The 18496-nt window shown below is 47.8% G+C and overlaps 1 protein-coding gene across 5 annotated transcripts in view; it reads left to right on the top strand.

Annotated features, from left to right (window-relative positions):
- Window positions 1-18496, top strand: part of ASAP2 (ArfGAP with SH3 domain, ankyrin repeat and PH domain 2) — a 1162669-nt gene that overhangs the window by 746880 nt on the left and 397293 nt on the right. For all 5 annotated transcript variants that reach the window (XM_085610735.1, XM_085610732.1, XM_085610734.1 and 2 more), the window contains one exon: window positions 3043-3128. In XM_085610735.1, the coding sequence (XP_085466861.1) occupies window positions 3043-3128 (86 nt within the window). The remainder of the gene's footprint in view (window positions 1-3042; window positions 3129-18496) is intronic.

Below are 18496 nucleotides of genomic sequence, written 5' to 3'. Positions count from 1 at the left end.
TTGGGAACTGCTATATAGTCTATGCAAAAGTGTGTAATCTGCAGCTCATATGCCTCGAACGGAATATGCTATTTACCAGTATGCATCTGTTCTTGGCATGTAGAGCTGCAGATCTACACAAGCCCACCCGCCTCCCCGGCTACCTGTATCTGTTCCAGTCTATCTTCATTAGATACAACACACATGGGTTTCTTCACTGTTGTTACTACGCTCCATCTTTCCCTGCTGGTGGAAAACAATCTGAGGATGGAGCCGAAGCCCATGCGCAATACAATCCAAAGGAGGAGTCACCGACCCCGTGACTTCCAAAGACTTTCCAAGAGGAAAAACAAACTGCAAACATCCGGGCCCAACACCAGATGGCGATCTATGCAAAAGTGTGTAGATCTGCAGCTCTACATGCCAAGAACAGATGCATACTGGTAAGTAGCATATTCCTTCCTGTTAAACAGCACTCATTTTCAACTTTACATCGGCCATAAGAGAGTGAGAACTACAGGTGACAAATCAAGGAACTATACCTGCACTTTCCCATCTGCAGTCTGCCAAGGACAAAGTCACAGTGCAAACTAACCTCAAATTCATGGTGAAAGTGCTACTTGTTTTCCACATCAATGAGTATGTTGTGCTTTGCTCTTTCTTTTTTAATCCTCCTACATCAGCAAAGAAGTAGTGCATTCCCTGGATGTGGGCTTGGGTTGTCCTTTATTAAAACAATTATTTCTGCTGTTTCTAGCACTCCTTGCTTTTGCAATGTTTTTATCTTTGTTCCTTGTTGTTTTCTTTGTCTTGCTCAATTCATTTTGTGTGCATGCTGGGTGTGGCCCACTGATCACTGGGTCACTGTACTTAATTGTGTTTGCACGTCCCCTATGTCCCTGATTAATGGGATTTCTTTCATCACTGCGTTTAAGGCACTGTATGAGGCTGTTGTTCCGAGTGCTGGGACAATGCTGTTGTGAGACCAGTCTTCTCCCAGCGTTCTGCAGCTGTAGGTCAGGATCCTGCACTTGAGTCTGTGCAACCTGTTCCTCCTTGCATGAAGACTGAGAGGTAACCATTGATCCCCTTTGATCTTCCACCTGAGATGGTTGATGTCATTTTAGCAGCCAGTCATCCTTCAACAAAATCTGTGTTTAAGGAATTCTGGGAAACATTTGTGGCTTTGTGGGATACCAGTCAGTTGGACCAGTTCTAGGCAAAACTGGGACTTCACTGGTTCTCACGTTTCTTGTGTGTATCTCTTTTGAGGTAGCGTACAGTTGTCCATTGCGCCTAATCACCCTAAACACAGTCCTTTTGGTCCAGCCTCCCTATACAACCTTTTTTCTGGGAAAACTGGTGTTTAGGTCTTGAATTGCCTTTCTACCAAAGGTGGTGACACCGGTTCATGTTGGACAAGCCATCACACTTCTGACTTTTTTTTGCTCTGCTTCATCCCTCAAAAGAGGAAGAGAGACTCCATCATTTGGACCCAAAGGGCGCATTCCATTTTTTCATAGATCGTACCAACGAACGTTGCGTGGACGATCAAATCTTTGTGGGCTTCTTTGGGGTGCAGAAGGGGAACGTGGTGCAGAAACTGATCATCTCTAAATGGATAGTCCTCTGAATTAACATTTGCTGTACATTGGCTAGGAACCCACCTCCAGAAGGATGGAGAGAGTTAAGTATGTTTTTCTTAGGTTCCTATTTTGCAGTCAAACGTATGATCCAGGTCACAGCATCATTGGCTACTGTTCGTTTAGCTGGTAAATTTAGCATAGAAGAAAAAATGTTCCCAAGCTGCAGGTGGGCTTATCCATTGCTATGTGCCAGAACCCTGCCTAGGCGAGGGTAGACTGTGAATCAGTAATAACGTTTAATATAGAATTAACGAAGATGGTGAGCACGAACTTGCACCTTGCCGTATAGGGAAAAACTACTTTTGAGTTCGCATTTTGGAGCATAGATGAACTGTGTGCTACTTTGCGGTATGCTAATTTTACACGTTTATGTCCAAAATAGGTGTCAGAATCCTCTAAAACTTTTCCTTTAAGTCTATTCTGTAGCTTAGGAATTACACCTGTCTAGTTAGACACTCTGTTAATTAACTTGTCATAAAATTGTAAACTTGATGACTTTGGACAGCACTGGCAAAGTATAAAATTTGACATGCTTAATATATATATATTTTTAAATGTGTAGTCTTTTGTTACCATTTTGTTAAAGTAATATATGTAATTTGAATTCCAGGATATTCTTTCCAAATAGTAGGGAAGAGTACAGATCATCTCAGTGGATGATGAAAAGAAGAAAAATAGTATTTTGGTGTCTTTGTCAATGTGTCCGAATTTGAAAATGTGTATTCAGATTTTCTTTAAAAAAAAATGGATTAAACTGCATTTGATTTCTGGATTTGTGTAATACGTTAGTGAATAATTTTTTGGTATTAAAGAATTCTCTTAGCGCATATTTTTTTTTAATTTAACCATTTTGAAGTATAATTCATTTTTTGTGTCTATGGATCTTAATGTGATAGTGTCTTAAAGCAAAGTTCAAAAATCATCACTGGCATTTGTGGGAATAACTTGTGAACATGAGGTACTCCTGGACTTCTAACACTGTTCAAAGTATTAAAAAAAACTCATGCAAAGACACATTTATGAAAACTCATACAAAACTTTATATATTTTAAATTTACAAAATAATTAAAAAATAAAGTCCACTCCAAATTTAATCGTAGGTGTGCACTTAAAGTTGTGGAACTTAGATTTGCATACAAATATTTATTACTCCATAAATGGAGATCTGCTTGCTAAATTTAAAAAAGCCATACGTATTCAGATTGAGCATGACCTACAACAGAAGCTCAAAAAGCACACTTTTGTTAGATGTCATACATTAAGTGCCTAAACTACTTTTTTACTGTTATTGTTCTAATGCACTCTGACTGTAGGAAACTTAGAAGTAACAGTTTTTGATGACAGACTTTAATACTTAACTATATACAATTTTAATTTGAAAAATCCCAAAATAACGGTTTAATATTTTTTTTCTTAGGAACAAGGTGAAACTGCACTGCATCTTGCGGTCAGATCAGTTGATAGAACTTCTCTTCACATAGTTGACTTCTTAGTCCAGAACAGGTGAGTATTCTTTGTTTTTCTGGTTTAATTCAATTGCATTTGTGTTTTCTTGTTTTGCTTGTTTAACTGACCATATGCAATCTACACTCTCTAAAGAGAATGGTGTTAATATAGTTATGTAATTTTATTGACTAGTCAGTTACAACTTAAGATCATATCAACAAACGTCCCATATCTGAAACAAACAGTTAGTTATAGATTCCTTACCTTAGAATTACCCCCAGTCGTCGGACTGGATCCGGAAAGTTTTTCGTCAGCAGTACCTCTGCTCTTCGGAAGGTGGTGTCTGTTGGCTCCGCGTCCGTCGTTGGCGTCGTGGTCGCCGGGCTGACGTCGCGGTAGCTACTTAGACGTCGCCCTCACGCACTGACGTTAGTTCTTTCTTTTTCTGCGCCAGCCAGCGCAGATCCGGAGAGAGCTATACCTCCAGTCACTTTTTGACTGAACTTTTTGAACGACTATTTTCGACGTCTTTTCAAGGCCTTCCGACTCTTGGTGCACGTAGGGAGGCCGGCTTCAAGGCCTGCGGTTCCTGTTCCAGAATGATGTCAGTGACGGATCTGCACCGCGTGTGCCTCTTTTGCCTGGAGCACAACCACAACCCCAAGTCGTGTTCCGTCTGCCGGACCATGGCTCCGAAATCTTTGAGGGAGAGGTCCTGAAAGCTTCTTGAGAGCTGGCAGTGAGCTCCGCGCTGTTTGAGGTCATGGTCGCGAGGGAGGTCGAGAGACCGGTCGCAGAGCCATCTCCACTCGTCATCCAAGTCTTCGCACTCGGGGTCAGGTAAGTCGAAGCACAAGAAGAAGTTGAAGAAGCATTGTCGCTCTTCGACTTCTCCCCGTCGTTCAGCTGACGCGACGAAGGGTGCGGGCGGTGCCACTCCCGCGGCTCCGCATGCGGAGCCAGAAGGGCTGACTCCAAGTTTCCCTCCCTTTCCAGGACCCAGAGCGACCCCTGCCCAGCTTCGTCAGTTTACGGAGCCATGCGTGCCATCTTTGGGCAGCCCACAGACTCGGTTGGGGGCCCTAGGCCTTCCCTGCCGGTGGTGCCTGCCCCAGTGCCGCAGGGCCCCCATGGATCCAGGCCTGAATCCGGATCAGCGCCGGTTGACCTTGTGACACCTCCACCGGCGCCGACTCCACCAGCCGATGCCCGTGTGTTCCACGTTGGCCATTTTCAGCCAACCTGGCAGCCAGAGGGTAAGGAAGACTGGGAGGTGTCTGGGGACCCTTTGTCAGACCAGTTGGAGTACGAACCGGACTGGAGAGAGGACCTGGGGGATGCCAGTGGTCTGGATACCTCCCCAGACCTTGGCATGTTGTCTCCTCCTACCGTGGCTACGGAGGAGGGAGTGTCTTACGCAGTGGTGTTGCTTAGGCCAGCCGAGGCTCTCAACCTCGAGCGTCCTACGGTGGCAGTCAGGACTAACCTTCTGACAGAGGTGCTTCAGCTGACAGCGAGTTCTTCGGAGCCCCTGCTGCCATTCAATTAAGCCCTGACCGACATCCTTTTGGGCACTTGGTCAAGGTTCAACACGGGGGCTCACGTGGATAGGATGGTTGCCCGACGCCACCGCCCGAGCGACCCCACTTTCCTCTCACAACACCCCACCCCGGAAAGCTTGGTGGTCCAAGCTTCTACTTCCAAGAGCGCATCCCCTAACGCATCACCAGATAGGGAATCAAAGAAGCTGGATCATCTTGGGAAGAAGGTTTTCTCTTCCGCCAGCTTGGGACTGCGGTCGGTAAACACTGCATGTCTATTGGGCCGTTATTCCCACTTTATGTGGGACACGTTGCGCAAGTGCTGCCTCAGTGTCCGGAGGAGGCCCGGGCCGTACTCTCCCAGGCCATTGCCGCAGGGAGAGATGCAGCAAAGTTTACCATCCTCTGTGGGCTGGAAATCCCTTGGTAGGATGATTTCCACGTCGGTAGCCCTTCGTTGCTATGCCTGGATGAGATCGACTGGCTTTTCTGGGGATGTCCAGAGCGCTCTTCTAGACATGCCCTTTGATGTCCGTCGCCTTTTTGGCGACAAAGTAGACCACGCTCTAGAGCGTTTCAAGGACACACGGGCTACGGCCAAGTCCTTGGGCCTCTCCACTCGCCCTGTGCAGTCTGCTTTTCGTCCCTTTTGTGGCTACAGAAGGGGTGCCCCACTATGTTCCGCCCAGAGCCACAGGCTGGCGCAAGCTGCACAACCTTCGCGCGCCCGAGGGCGTGGGTTCTGGGGGCCAGCTAGCGGGCCAGTCCACCAACACCCCCTCTGCTTCCGCCTCCAAACCCTCCTAGTTCCAACTTTCAGGCCCTTCGATCGCCAGTGGGTGGCAGGATCCGCCATCACCTCCCCCACTGGCGCACCATCACGTCGGACAGGTGGGTATTGCAGATAGTCCGAAGGGGCTACTCCCTTCCCTTCAAGGCTACCCCTCCAGCCATGCCACCTCAGTACCAACGCATGTCAGAGAATCACTTGGGCTTATTCCAACAGGAAGTTTCGGCTCTCTTTGCTAAAGGAGCCATTGAGCGCGTTCCTGCCTCATAAAGTAGGTCGTGGTTGCTATTCCCCCTACTTTCTGGTACCCAAGAAGGACAAGGACCTGCGTCCTATATTGGACCTCAGGAGCGTCAATGGCTTCCTCCGGAAGGAGAAGTTCAAAATATTGACGTTGGCTCGGGTCTTGTCTAACCTCGACCCTGGAGACTGGATGGTAGAGTTAGACTTGCAGGACACCTATTTTCACATCCCCGTACTGCCAGCCCACCAGCGCTACTTGCGGTTCATGGTTGGCCACGAAGATTTTCAGTTTACCGTGCTCCCCTTCGGCCTTACCAGTGCCCCTTGGGTGTTCACGAAGGTGATGGCGGTGGTCGCAGCTCATCTGCGTAGATCAGGTGTCCCAGTCTTCCCCTATCTCGATGACTGGTTGTTGAAGGCGGGCTCACCCCAGACCGACCTCCTGCATTCGCTGGGGTTCTCCATCAACATGCCGAAGTCACACCTGATCCCCTCTCAGAAGCTCCTCTACATCGGAGTGGTTCTGGACACGACGCGGTTTCGGGTCTATCCTCCCGAGCAGCGAGTCTGGGATATTCGGGCTGTGATTCCGATCTTCCAGCCCTTCTCCCGGGTTTTGGTCAGGATGACTCTCCGGCTGCTGGGCATGTTGACCTCCTGCATCCTGCTGGTGGATCATGCCAGGTGGCATATGCGGGCTCTGCCATGGGACCTGAAGTTCCAGTGGGTGCAACCTCCGGGGTATCTGTCCGATTGCGTCCCGATCTCGGAGGGCACTGCACTCCAATTGCAGTGGTGGCTCACGAACCAGCATAGGTTCGAAGGCAGATCCCTCTACCTTCCTCAACCTAAGTTCACAGTGGTGACAGATGCATCAGTACTGGGATGGGGTGGCCACATGGGAGAGGCGGAGATTAGAGGCCTCTTGTCTCCGGCGGAGTCCGGGCTCCATATTAACCTGCTGGAGCTGCGGGCGATCCGGCTTGCACTGAAAGCATTCCTTCCCTCAGTCCGGGGAAGAGTAGTGCAGGTGTTCACGGACAACACCACCGTCATGTGGTACTGCAACAAACAGGGTGAAGTGGGGTCGTGGACCCTATGTCAAGAGGCCCTCCGCCTCTGGACATGGCTGGAACATCAGGGCATATGCCTGGTGGTTCAACACCTGGTAGGTTCCTTGAACGCCAGGGTGGACGAACTCAGATGCAGGTGCATGATAGATCACGAATGGCGTCTTCACTCGAGGTGGTGCAAGGCCTCTTTCAACAGTGGGGAGAGCCTTGGTTAGATCTATTCGCCAACGAAGAGAACGCACAATGTCAGCAGTTCTGCGCATTGGAATTTCCAAGGCGGCACTCGCTAGGCGATGCTTTTCGTGGCGAGTGGAGATGCGGTCTGTTGTACGCCTTTCTGCCAATACCACTTCTGCCCAGAGTGCTGAAGAAGATCAAGCACGACTGGGCACAAGTCATTCTGGTGGCTCCGTATTGGGCACGAAGAGTCTGGTATCCCGAGCTACTCAACATGGCCATCGATCCTCCGATTAGACTGCCTCTGTGGAAGGATCTTCTGTCGCAGCAGCAGGGGACGGTCCTCCACCCGAACCTGTCCAGCCTCAACCTCCTTGCGTGGAGATTGAGCGTTGGCAGTTGACGTCGTTTGAATTGCCTCCCGAAGTCTGTGATGTAATATTAGCAGCCAGGCGTCCCTCCACTAAGACGGCATACGCCTGCCGAAGGAACAAATTGGTGGCATTGTGCGCAGCAAAGGCTGTAGATCTCCTTTCTGCCCCTCTTTCAGAGGTTCTCTTGTTCCTTCTTTCTTTGGCCCAGCAGGGCTCTGTTCTGGGCACTATCAAGGGCTATCTCTCAGCCATTTCTGCCTTACTCAGGCTTCCTGATCAGCCTTCTGTCTTCAAGTCCCCTGTTGTAAATCGTTTCTTAAAATACATTATTCATCTCTTTCCTCCTATTCCCTTCGTAATGCCTCAGTGGGACTTGAATTTGGTCTTGACCTATTTGATGTGCACTCCCTTTGAACCGCTTTACAACTGTCCTTTATGACTCTTAACTCTTAATACTGCTATCCTGGTAGCCATCACATCTGCCTGAAGAGTGAGTGAGCTCCAGGCTCTTTCATCCAAGCCTCCATTTCTGGCTGTATATCCAGACAAGGTTGCCCTAAGAACTCGTCCATCCTTTCTTCCCAAGGTGGTCACCTCCTTTCACATCGTGCAAACCATCACTTTGCCCACCTTCTTTCCATCTCCGCATCTTTCTAAAGAGTAAAACAGGCTCCATCGTCTGGAGCCAAAACATGCGCTTTCCTTCTATCTGGATTGCACAAAACAGTTCTGGATGGATGACCAACTCTTAGTTGGTTACGTGGGCGCCAAGAAAGGTTGGGTCATTTTGTGTATTAAAGTCTGCTATTCTCTAGCAAAAAAGGAGCCTCCAAGGTGACGGCAGCCACTACTGCTTTGGGACGATGAGTCCCTCTACATGACATCTGTCAGGTAGCTACGTGGGCATTTCTGCACATGTGTAAGAAACACTACTGCCTGGACTGCCAAGTCCGGAGAGACGGCTTCTTTGGCCGTTCTGTTCTCCAGGACTTTTTTGTGTGATCTTGGTTCGCAGACCCACCTCCGGCATTGGTATTGCTGCGGTATCTATTCTAAGGTAAGGAATCTAAAACAAACTGTTTCTTTAAGATGAACAAGTTACTTCCCTTCGGTAACGATATATCTGTAAGAAACAAAGGTTATTTATAGATTCCTTACCACCCCACCCATCCTCCGTGTTCTGCAAACTGATTTCTAGGGTTAAGGACATCCTATCAGGGGCCTAGTTCTGTGCACCAGTGGTCAGTGTCTTGCATGGCTCTGCGTTTCTGGAGCGGAAAGTCGTGTACAGAACTGACATCAGCTCGTGAGGGCGGCGTCTAAGTAGCTGCCGCGACGTCATCTTGGCCACCACGACGCCAATGACGGACGCGGAGCCGCACGACGCCACCTTCCGACTCGCAGGGGTACTGCTAACAAAACTTTCTGGATCCAGTCTGACGCCTGGGGGTAATTCTAAGGTAAGGAATCTATCACTACTAATGTTTCTTACAGATATATCGTTACCGAAGGTAAGTAACTTGTTCTTTAGGGCTGGACTGTTCAAATTAGGATCAGGGTCAAGACTGATTTGCATATGACTGGGTCTAAACTGAGGTGGCACGGTGAGCAAAAGAACAATGGATTTAACTCAGATCTCTTGATCTGAGGTGAATGCATGATTTATTCAGCATTCCATCCATCATTTATTTGCGTAGCGCTTCAAAAGGATGAGCTATCTCAGCAGCAAGGCTACATACTGCACCAGTCCTGCACAATTTCATCTCCAGGCTTAGAGCCCTTCAACCTTCCTCCTGTTGTCATCTATGTCATCTTGGTAGCAAAGAGTCCTTCCACAAAATCCGTGTACTCCATTTGTCAGGAGAGGTTTGTGGATTGGTGCGGCACCCCGCAAATTGACCCTTTGCAGGTGAACCTGTCTGAAGTTTTCCTGTTTGTTCGGTCTGTAGCCCAGCAAGAACTTGCTTTGGGCACTATAAAGGGCTACTTATCAGCTCTGTCAGCCATTTTTTGGGTTGTCGGTTCCACCAAAACCCTTTGGGGTTCCTCATTGGGACTTGTACTTCTCACGTTGAAGACAGTCTTTCTCACCACTATAACATTGGCTATATGTATGAGTGATCTGAAGGCTCTTTTTGTAAACCTACTTTATACAGCATTTTTTCGAGATAAGTTGCTGTTGAGGACCCGTGCTTCCTCTCTACTGAAAGTGCTTTGTCCATTTCATGTCAGGCAGGCAATCACCCTTCTGGCTTTCTTTGCTCCACCTTATCCCTCTTAGAAGGAAGAGAGACTCAATCTTATGGATCTTAAGAGGACACTAAGATTTTATTTTGATTTCACAAAAGAGCTTTGGGTATACAATCAACTTTTCGTAGGATTTGCGAGAGCAAAGAACAGCAAGGTAGAGCAAAATGCGACCATTTCTCAGATGGCTACATAGACATCGATACACACATTCACAGAACGTATTTCCTTTATATGCAGTAGCTGCATTTTGCCTGAACGGTTCTGGTGATTTTTTGGTTTAGGTACTGCTGTTGTATCTATTTACAAGGTGAAGAATCTGTGCTTAAAAGTTACCATGAAAGAAAACGTTCATTATCTTCGGTAGCAATTTATCTTAATGTAACTGCAGATTCCTCACTGACCCACCCTCCGCCCCTTTCTGTCATTTGGGCTCTTTTTTAATCTAAGAAGGTCCAAATAAGCGATTCGCACACTGGTCTTATCAATCTGCTGATGGATTTTGGGGATAGATATAGTATCCACCAGAAAGCTTGTTACCAAATGGAAGTAACTTGTCCTTATTGTTTTCTGTTCATGAACAACATGAGAAAAACAAATCATAAGTCACAGGTGAAGATCCTTCTTTCAGTTTGAAACATACATAATATAATATCATTGAATTATGTAAACGCAATGCAGAGATCGGAGTCCCTACACCCCACTCAAATGTCATCTCCCAAGACAACAGGACTTTAACTCTGTAAGGATGGTTGCAAGCAGATGTCTATGACCAACCCTCATAAGGTTCCGATGTACCTGGGGTCGGGCAGTGACTGCATGCCGATGAACCCGAAGCCCAAACAAGACCGCGAGTCAAAACTATCAGGAAGCTTTAGACTGGTCAAGGGTCAGTCTTGGTCCTGTTCCCTGTCCAGAAGTCGTTCCTGAGGTTATCGCGGAACGCCAAGTCTTTGAGTTGAAAAAAAAAACATTAAAAAATCCAAGTGAGACTCTGCCCTTTCTCGACACTCATTCCTGAGGAGGCACAAAGGCTTCGCCATGCCTCTCGATCTCGCTCCCGAAGTCGGTTGACTTCAGAGGCCATCCCGCAACTTGTCCGTGATCAACCTGAGTTTCCAGGGCCATCTGCAACACCGAGGCAGATCAAAGAGTTCAGCAAGGCCATGCTCCAACTATTCGGATCCTTACCGACTTACTCTGGCATGCATAGGGGCCCCAAGGAGCCAAGAGGACCCCTCCATCTGGAATACTGCTTTTGGGTTTGCCCTCAGTGCCAGTTGATCCTCCAAGTCCACCACTAGGCGTCCTCCAGCTCCTGCACCGATTTCTTCTCAGGTGCCCCCCGCCACGCTAGTTCCCGGAGACTCAATGCCGATGTTGACTCCATTGACACCAGAGGACGAGGTGCCTATTGTCTCTCTTGACTCCGAATCGGCGCTGCTATGACTGAGGCCGCGGTCAACTTCCGTCGATGCGCCACCTCTCTCACTTGTCTTGCCACCTCCACAAGGAAAGATACATGTTACATTTCTTATTTGGTACAGATTCGAACAACAATTATGAAGCGACTGATAAAATAGGGCAACCATAGCACAAACAAAATTGGTACATTGACCTTCAAGAAGTTATTGGCCTTGTTACTTTCCTTGAGTCTGGACTCCTCTCACCCCCTGTCCCTGCCACTGAGGAACTGCTTCTTACGCAGTGGTCATGTAAGGTACCCTATACCATAAGCCAGTTCATCACTAACAAGATTTCCAGCACTTTTGCGGCCATGTCACCTACTGTCCCACGGGCCAGGGAGCCACTCAGTCCACTGACCCCTTCTCTTCCCCCGCTGCAGCCCCACCTGCCAAACCCCTTAGCGTGCACTTAGTGGACCACAGCCACCTGGATGGAGGCAGGATCTGATGATTCTTCACGGATTTTCAGACTATCACATCAGACAGGTGGATCCTGCAGATACTCCGGAAGGAGTACACCTTGCCCTTCATTGCCACTCCGCCATACCTTCCACTCTCACGAGAGCGATTAATGGAGGACCATCTGTTCATCTTACGGCAAGAAGTGCAAGCCCTTTTGGCTAAAGGGGCTATTTAGAGCATGTCTGGGCCAGAAGTAGGTCCTGGTTGTTTTTCCCAATACTTTGTGGTGCCAAAGAAGGATGAGATATTCATCCTATTTCAGACCTGAGCCCTCACAATGCCTTTCCTAAGGAAAAAAAATTAAGATGCTCGAACTAGCCCAGGTCTTGGCCTCGACCCAGGAGACTGAATAGTGGCGTTGGATCTGTTGGACACCAATTTCAATACACGATTCCTGCAGGCCCATTGGCGCTACCTGCGGTTTGTGGTGGGACAGGAGTATTTTCAGTTTGCTGTGCTCCTCTTTGGTTTCCCCAGTGCACTTCAGGTGTTTGGGAATGTTATGGTGGTGGAAGCAGTGCACCTTCGGAGGTCAGGGGTTCCAGTCTTCTTCTACCTCGACGACTGGCTATCGAAGGCAGCTATGCCCCAGGCAGTTGTCAACCACCTCCATTCTGCAGCAAACCTCCTGTCTTGTTTGAGTCCCAATATCAACGTGTTGAAGTCCCACCTGACTCAGACACTCTTTTATTTAGAGCCATTATATACACAGTTCGGTTTCATGCTTTTTACCAGGGAAAGGAGAGCCCAGCATATACAGGCCATGATCCCAATCTTTCAGCATCTTTCCTGGATTTAACTGAGGTCAATTCTGAGGCTACTCAAACTGATGGTGTCCTGTATCCTACTAATCAAGCACACCAGGTGACATATACATGCTCTGCAGTAGTATCTGAAGTCTCAGTGGACCCAACATTAAGGGGACCCCTCAAACCACATCCAGATCTTGGAGGTGACTGTGAAAGATATGCAGTGGTGGTTACAGGACCATGATTAGGTCAATGGAAGAATCCTCTCCCTACCCCACCCAGAACTGAAAACGGTGATCGATGGATCTCTGGGTAAGGGCAGCTATCTAGGACAGGTGGCCTCTGGTGTCTGTCTGTGGCCCAGCTCAATATCAACCTCCTGGGGCTGAGGGCCATTCCCTGGCGTTGAAAGTCTTCCTTGTGTCCATCATGGGGAGTCTGGTTCAGGTGCTCATGGACTGCACCACCGCCATGTGGCATTGCAACAAGCAGTGTAGTGTGGGGCCTCAGACCTTGTGCCAAGAGGCACTATGCCTCTGGAAATGGCTGGGCCATCAAGGGATTTTCCTGCTGTTGAACCATCTGGCCGGATATTTAAATGCCAGGGTGGACGATCTCAGTTATCGACCCCTAGTGTATCATTAGTGACAGTTACAACTGGAGGTGGTGCAAGGTCTCTTTAGTGTATGGGGAGAACCTTGGCTTGATCTGCTCGCTGTCGCAGAGCACTATCAATGTGAGCAGTTCTGCGATTTGGAGTTTCCAAGGTGTCTCTCTCTAGGAGACCATTTCTGCTTTGAGTGAAACTCAAGACTTTTGTATGCCTCCCCATCGAGATCTCTTCTGCCTCGTGTTTTGAATAAGATGAGGACTGGCTCAGCCTAAGTCATCCTAGTGGCTCCTGATTGGGTACAGAGATTATGGTGTCAAGTGCTTCTGGGCTTTAGCATCCCTTCTCTGATCAGGATGTCCCCATGGGAGAATATGCTGTCACAGCAACGGGGCAAACATCTGCACTTAGATCTTTGCAGTCTCCACCTTCGAGCATGGAGATTGAGCAGCGGCAGCTGATCACCTCCGACATTCCTCATGAGGTGGTTGATGTAATCTTGACAAACAGACATCCCTAAAAAAAAACTGTACATACCTGTTGTTGGGACAAATTTGTGGTTTGGTGCAGCACACACCAGATTTACCTCCTCTAGGCCATGTTATTCGATGTGCTGTTGTTTGTTTTGTCTTGCCCGAGAAGGCTTTGCTTTGAGCACAGCTAAGGAAATCTTAAGGCCTTTTGTGGTTGCTGGACCAGTTTGGATTGTTTAAATCAGCGGTTGTGATCCGTTTTTTGAAAGGTCTCCAACACTTGCTTCCTCCTCCTTTTTTCGTCATACCACCATGGGATGGTAACTTGGTAGTCACATATTTGATATGTACTCACTTTAAGCCACTTCACAACTGTCCTTTGTGGCTTCTTACTAACGAGAAGTTGTTACTACTTGCCATAGAATCGGCACAACAAGTAAGCGAGCTGCAGGATCTCTGTGTCAATTCGCTATATACCACCTTCTACCCAGAAAAACTGGTTCTGCGGGCCCAAGCATCCTTCTTGCCTAAAGTTGTGATGTTGTTCCACATTGGCCTAGTCATCACCCTGCTGAAGTTCTATGTTCCGCCTCTCCCCTTTAAAGAGGAAAAGAGAATATATTGCTTGGACCTCAAAAGATCACTAAGCTTTTACAGCGATCTTACCAAAGTACATTGGGTAAATGATCAACTCTTTATGGGGTTCATTGGAGCGAACAAAGGCAATGCCATACAAAAAAATAACATCTCCCACTGGATCGTAGTCTACATCAAGATCTGCTGCTCATTGGCCAAAAAGCAGCCTTCAGAAGAACTGCGGGCTCATTCCACCTGGGCCAAAGCCTGTGTTGGCATGCAGAATTTGTCTTGAACATCTGCCAGCTGGCTACGTGGGCGTCCCTCCATACCTTCACAAAGCACTATTGTCTGGACCGGGTGTCTCCAACCAGTGGATCGTGAGCTCCCAGACTCCTGCAGAGTAACTCACAGCCTTGAGTTCATTTTTAAATAAGTGCATGGTCACATATTCCTTTTAAAGTTAAGGGAAGGCTGTGTTTACTTTACTTTATTACAATCAGGCTGCAGAAAGCGGGACCTGATAATGAGCAGTGCTCAGTATGATTTATGATGCAGGGTGGCGCTGGGGCACAGAGAAGAAGAACTGAAGCACTGAGGTATTCAACTCTTAAACAAAAGTCCTTGTCAACTCAATATTAGAGTGTGATAACAAAATTATGTTTCTGAACGCTTTTAAATGGGAAAAAATAAAAATAAATAGTTACCTTAATGATTAAGTTAACTGTTCATTTTAATGTTCTCCCATTTCAAAATGTTGCATTTACAAACAGCAGGCTTCCTGCTCCCAGTGGCCAGTGGACACCATGCCATATGTATTATGGAAAAATGCAGTCGTTTTTTTAAGTGAGAGAAATTTTAAGTGCAGAAAAATGTTCCATACTTGGAACATTTTTGCAGAACATTTAGAGCATTTTTCTGCACTTTAAATTTCCCCCATTTAAAAACCATGGTTGTTTTTTTGTGTTATACATGTAACTGTGCCACCGATGCCGAAAGGTATGCCCTGACCCACAAATACATTGGACACGGGCTCTCAGTCACCCATACACATATATCCCATTCTTATGCAGTCAAGTTCATACATCCCAAAGGACCACACTCTCACTGACACACATTTCAGCCCTGTCATACTGCCCCAGTCAAAGTATTTTTTTCAAACCATAGTATCTGGCTCGATGGACATTAGCCTTAAAGTCAATTAACCTGGACTTGGGGATGTCTGGCAGCAATGTGCGAGTTGTTTAGCCTTCAGTAGCTCACAGTGATTTTCACTGATCGGAAGTAGCTCTCACTTTAGAAAAGGTTAGAGACCCCCGGTCTGGACAGCCAAGTTAGTCAAAAGGGGCATTTCCCTCGCTTGGTCCTACAGAACTTATTGGTGTGAGCCAAATCACAGTCCCACTTCTAATAGACACAGCTCTGGTTTCTGTTTAGAAGTTGAAGAATCCGTGGTTAGAAGTCTCTATCAAAAGAGCAGGTTACTTTCGTTCCGTATTACTGTTTGTGGTAGACACTCTACCTAACTGCAGATTACTCACTGACTTTCCCATCCTTCCTGTTCTGTGAATTGGCCTCTCCCCATTAATAAGATCCCAAGTCTAGGAATCTGCACACTGGTCAGAATTTGCGGTTTGAGCTCTGCGTCTGGGGGTGCGTACAGCTTCAAAAGCAACAGACGTTAGCACGGAGGAGTGGCTTTTATATGGTTCCAGCAGGTCATTTCTGGAACAGAACGCGGTCAGTGCGGAGCTGCACAGCACCATCTAGTGGGGCAAAGAGGGAATGCTAAAAAATAACCGGATCCAGTCTGGAACCTGGGGAATAATCAAAAGGTGAGTAATCCACGGTTAGATAGTCTCTACCAGAAAGAACATTGCCCAAGGTAAGTAATATGTTCTTTTAGGGCATTTTCACTGAAATGGCATGTTTAACATTAAACTTTTACATGTCCTACTTTTAAATCCCATGCATCATGCCTTTATGGGTAATAAAGCTAACTTAGGGGTGTAGGAAAGTGCCTCTTTTTGTCATGGTCACCCTCACCTTTTGCCACTGGTACTGATGTTTTTTGACTGATATGCACTGGGTCTCTGGTAACCAGGCGCAAGTGCTCTTTCGGTAATCTGGAAAGGGGCTAATGCTTAAAAAGTAACGTTGAAAATTGCACTTGTAATGGCACTGTTGTACATGTAGCACCAGGGCTATCCTGAGTGTGCATTCCATCATTTGCATGGGAGCGTGGCCATGCAAATGAGGGAATCGCTTTGCAGTATTACTGTTGCGTGCATAAAGGCAAGCAAAGAGGTGGCATACTGTTAGTGCTTTCCCCTGAGGGCAGACCTCTGGAGGGGGAAAACGGTCCCAATGGCCGCCCAGGCACCCCCCTCTCACTCACTGCACCCATCTCCAGGAGGATCTCTAAACACTCTTTAAAGTGCAGGTGGGTTGCCATCTGCTCAGACGAACATGGATCGGCTTTGAAGCAACCACTCCGTGTTTCACTGAATGCACTGCCACCAAATGGCAGCACAGCACAATCATTGTAATAGGGCACACTGTCCCTGCACCTCTAAAGGTGCTCCGTGGAGCAAATAAGGACACTGGGCCCCATATGTAATATGGACTCATATGGGTTTCTCCATTGTTTAAAGCAAATGTGGCATACTGAAGATAGAAGAATGTTACTAAGCCACCTGACAAGGTCAACACTATTACAGTATCCTGTTTATGGCTTTGTTAGCCCCTGCCTGGAAGACATGGAAAATGTTGTTTTTGTCAATATGGTTGAATATGTGCTGGAAACAGTGGACCATGTGCACTGAATTAATTTATTCAGATTGTTTGTAAATGAATTTCACTGAGATTAGTTTCGCGTATGGAACTGGGGAGCTTGTATTATTTTTTGTAACAGTGATTTTTTAAACTTTTGTATTCGTACAGCGTGTATTTTTTTTTTTTTTTTTTTTTTTAAAAACCTTTATTTCGGTAGATGCACAATACACAGCGTCTGCCTACAACCCCTCGGGGCCGGCCGCTATGACATTGGAGAACATAGAACAATAATGTCAGGATAAGAAAAGGTTTAATTTTATGGTTTTGTCGAGTACAACGTAGTGTACTTCGAAAAGAGTCGAAGCTAATCACTGATCAGGAGAGACATCACCGTTCACGGAGCACCCAGAAGGAGGCGTTATATAGGAAGGCATTGGTAAGGAGACAGGTGGCCACCATCCAGGAACTAAGAGCATACACTATACCACAGAATGATAGAACACAATAAACTCCTTACTAACACTGAACCCCGACCCCGAAGAAACGAAGAAACATAAAAGAAAAAGAGACCAAAGAGAAAGAGAGAAAAAAAGAGAGAGAGGGCCATAGAGACGAAGAAGACATAGAACACATCCCATCCCCCCACCCTGCATACCAGCGGAAGGCCACGGCCCACCCCCCCCAATAGGCATGCCTGTCGCCCCAAATGAACCCCAAGTAGGAAAGAGAGTCTGGAGAGTGGGAAATAACCTCCCAGTCTCCGACTCCCGGAGAAGGCAGGAGGAGGAAATGTTACATACTCCCGGTCACCACAGCCCCTTAAGCATCCCCCACCCTGAATATCATCAGCACAACTGAAGAAGCAAGCAAAGCGGCAGGTGGGGAGACTCCATTCCAAATGTGCGAGCAACGCAGATAATTAGCAGTCTCATCCTAGTCCCCGCCCGCCAATACGTACAGCAAACTAAAGGGAATCGCCCAGCCCCGGCCCGATCCTGAGCGGCCCCACAGATCCACCCCCGCGGTAAACAGTAGCAATTTACACACATGCGGCACAACCGATACATAAGCAAATATTCTAGTCCGGGTCATGCCAGGCGGTCAAGCAGGATCATCAAGGGAGGCAACATCAACCCTGGCCTGAACGCGGAGACCCCACCAAACATGGCCGCCGCTGGGAGTGTACCTCAGGCAGAACAAAGGAGCAAGATGGCCGCTCCCGGCAAAGAAGACGCAGAGGGAGAAGAAGCGAGAGTTCCCAGTCATAGACCATCACCACATCGATAGTGACAAACACAGTTTTCCCCACCGAACGGCACACACTCCGGCGATGTTGGGGCAGACACGGCAACACCCGCAGAGGCAGAGTCTCAGCTTGTAAAGTGGAAGGGAGCTTTGTATCTGCAACTTTATCATTAGAAAAACCCTCGACACTGTACCCAGGGAGAGGACGTTCCACAGTATCCCCCTGTCGCCAATTTGTATCCGCCTCGAAGGGAATGAGAAGCATTGGGGGGTCAGACAACCGCAGTAGTTCCCTGGATGGCATAGCAGCATCGATCCTCCGCTCCAGTTCTCGAGTGCGTTGGCACCATGTCGCCCGCAAGTCCCCCAGGGCTAGAAGGATATCACCATAGGTCAGGTCTGCTCCCTGCTGCAGCATGCCGACAGTATGTAAAGGCGCCACCGGGACACCCTCCAGCTCGACAGCAGGCAGTGAAGCCTGCGTCAGGGACATGGCGGCCTCCGCCTCTCCGGCGAAGCAGACCGGCACCGACACCATTGCCGCCGCCAGCCCACCTCGGAGAGGCGAGGGCGACTCCATAGGACGGAGGAACAGTAGTGAGGGCAAGAGGAGTTGCTGCTCGC

Source organism: Triturus cristatus, chromosome 6 (assembly GCF_964204655.1).
Source record: "Triturus cristatus chromosome 6, aTriCri1.1, whole genome shotgun sequence".
Classification (NCBI taxonomy): domain Eukaryota; kingdom Metazoa; phylum Chordata; class Amphibia; order Caudata; family Salamandridae; genus Triturus; species Triturus cristatus.
This window is presented reverse-complemented; position numbering and strand designations above follow the sequence as displayed.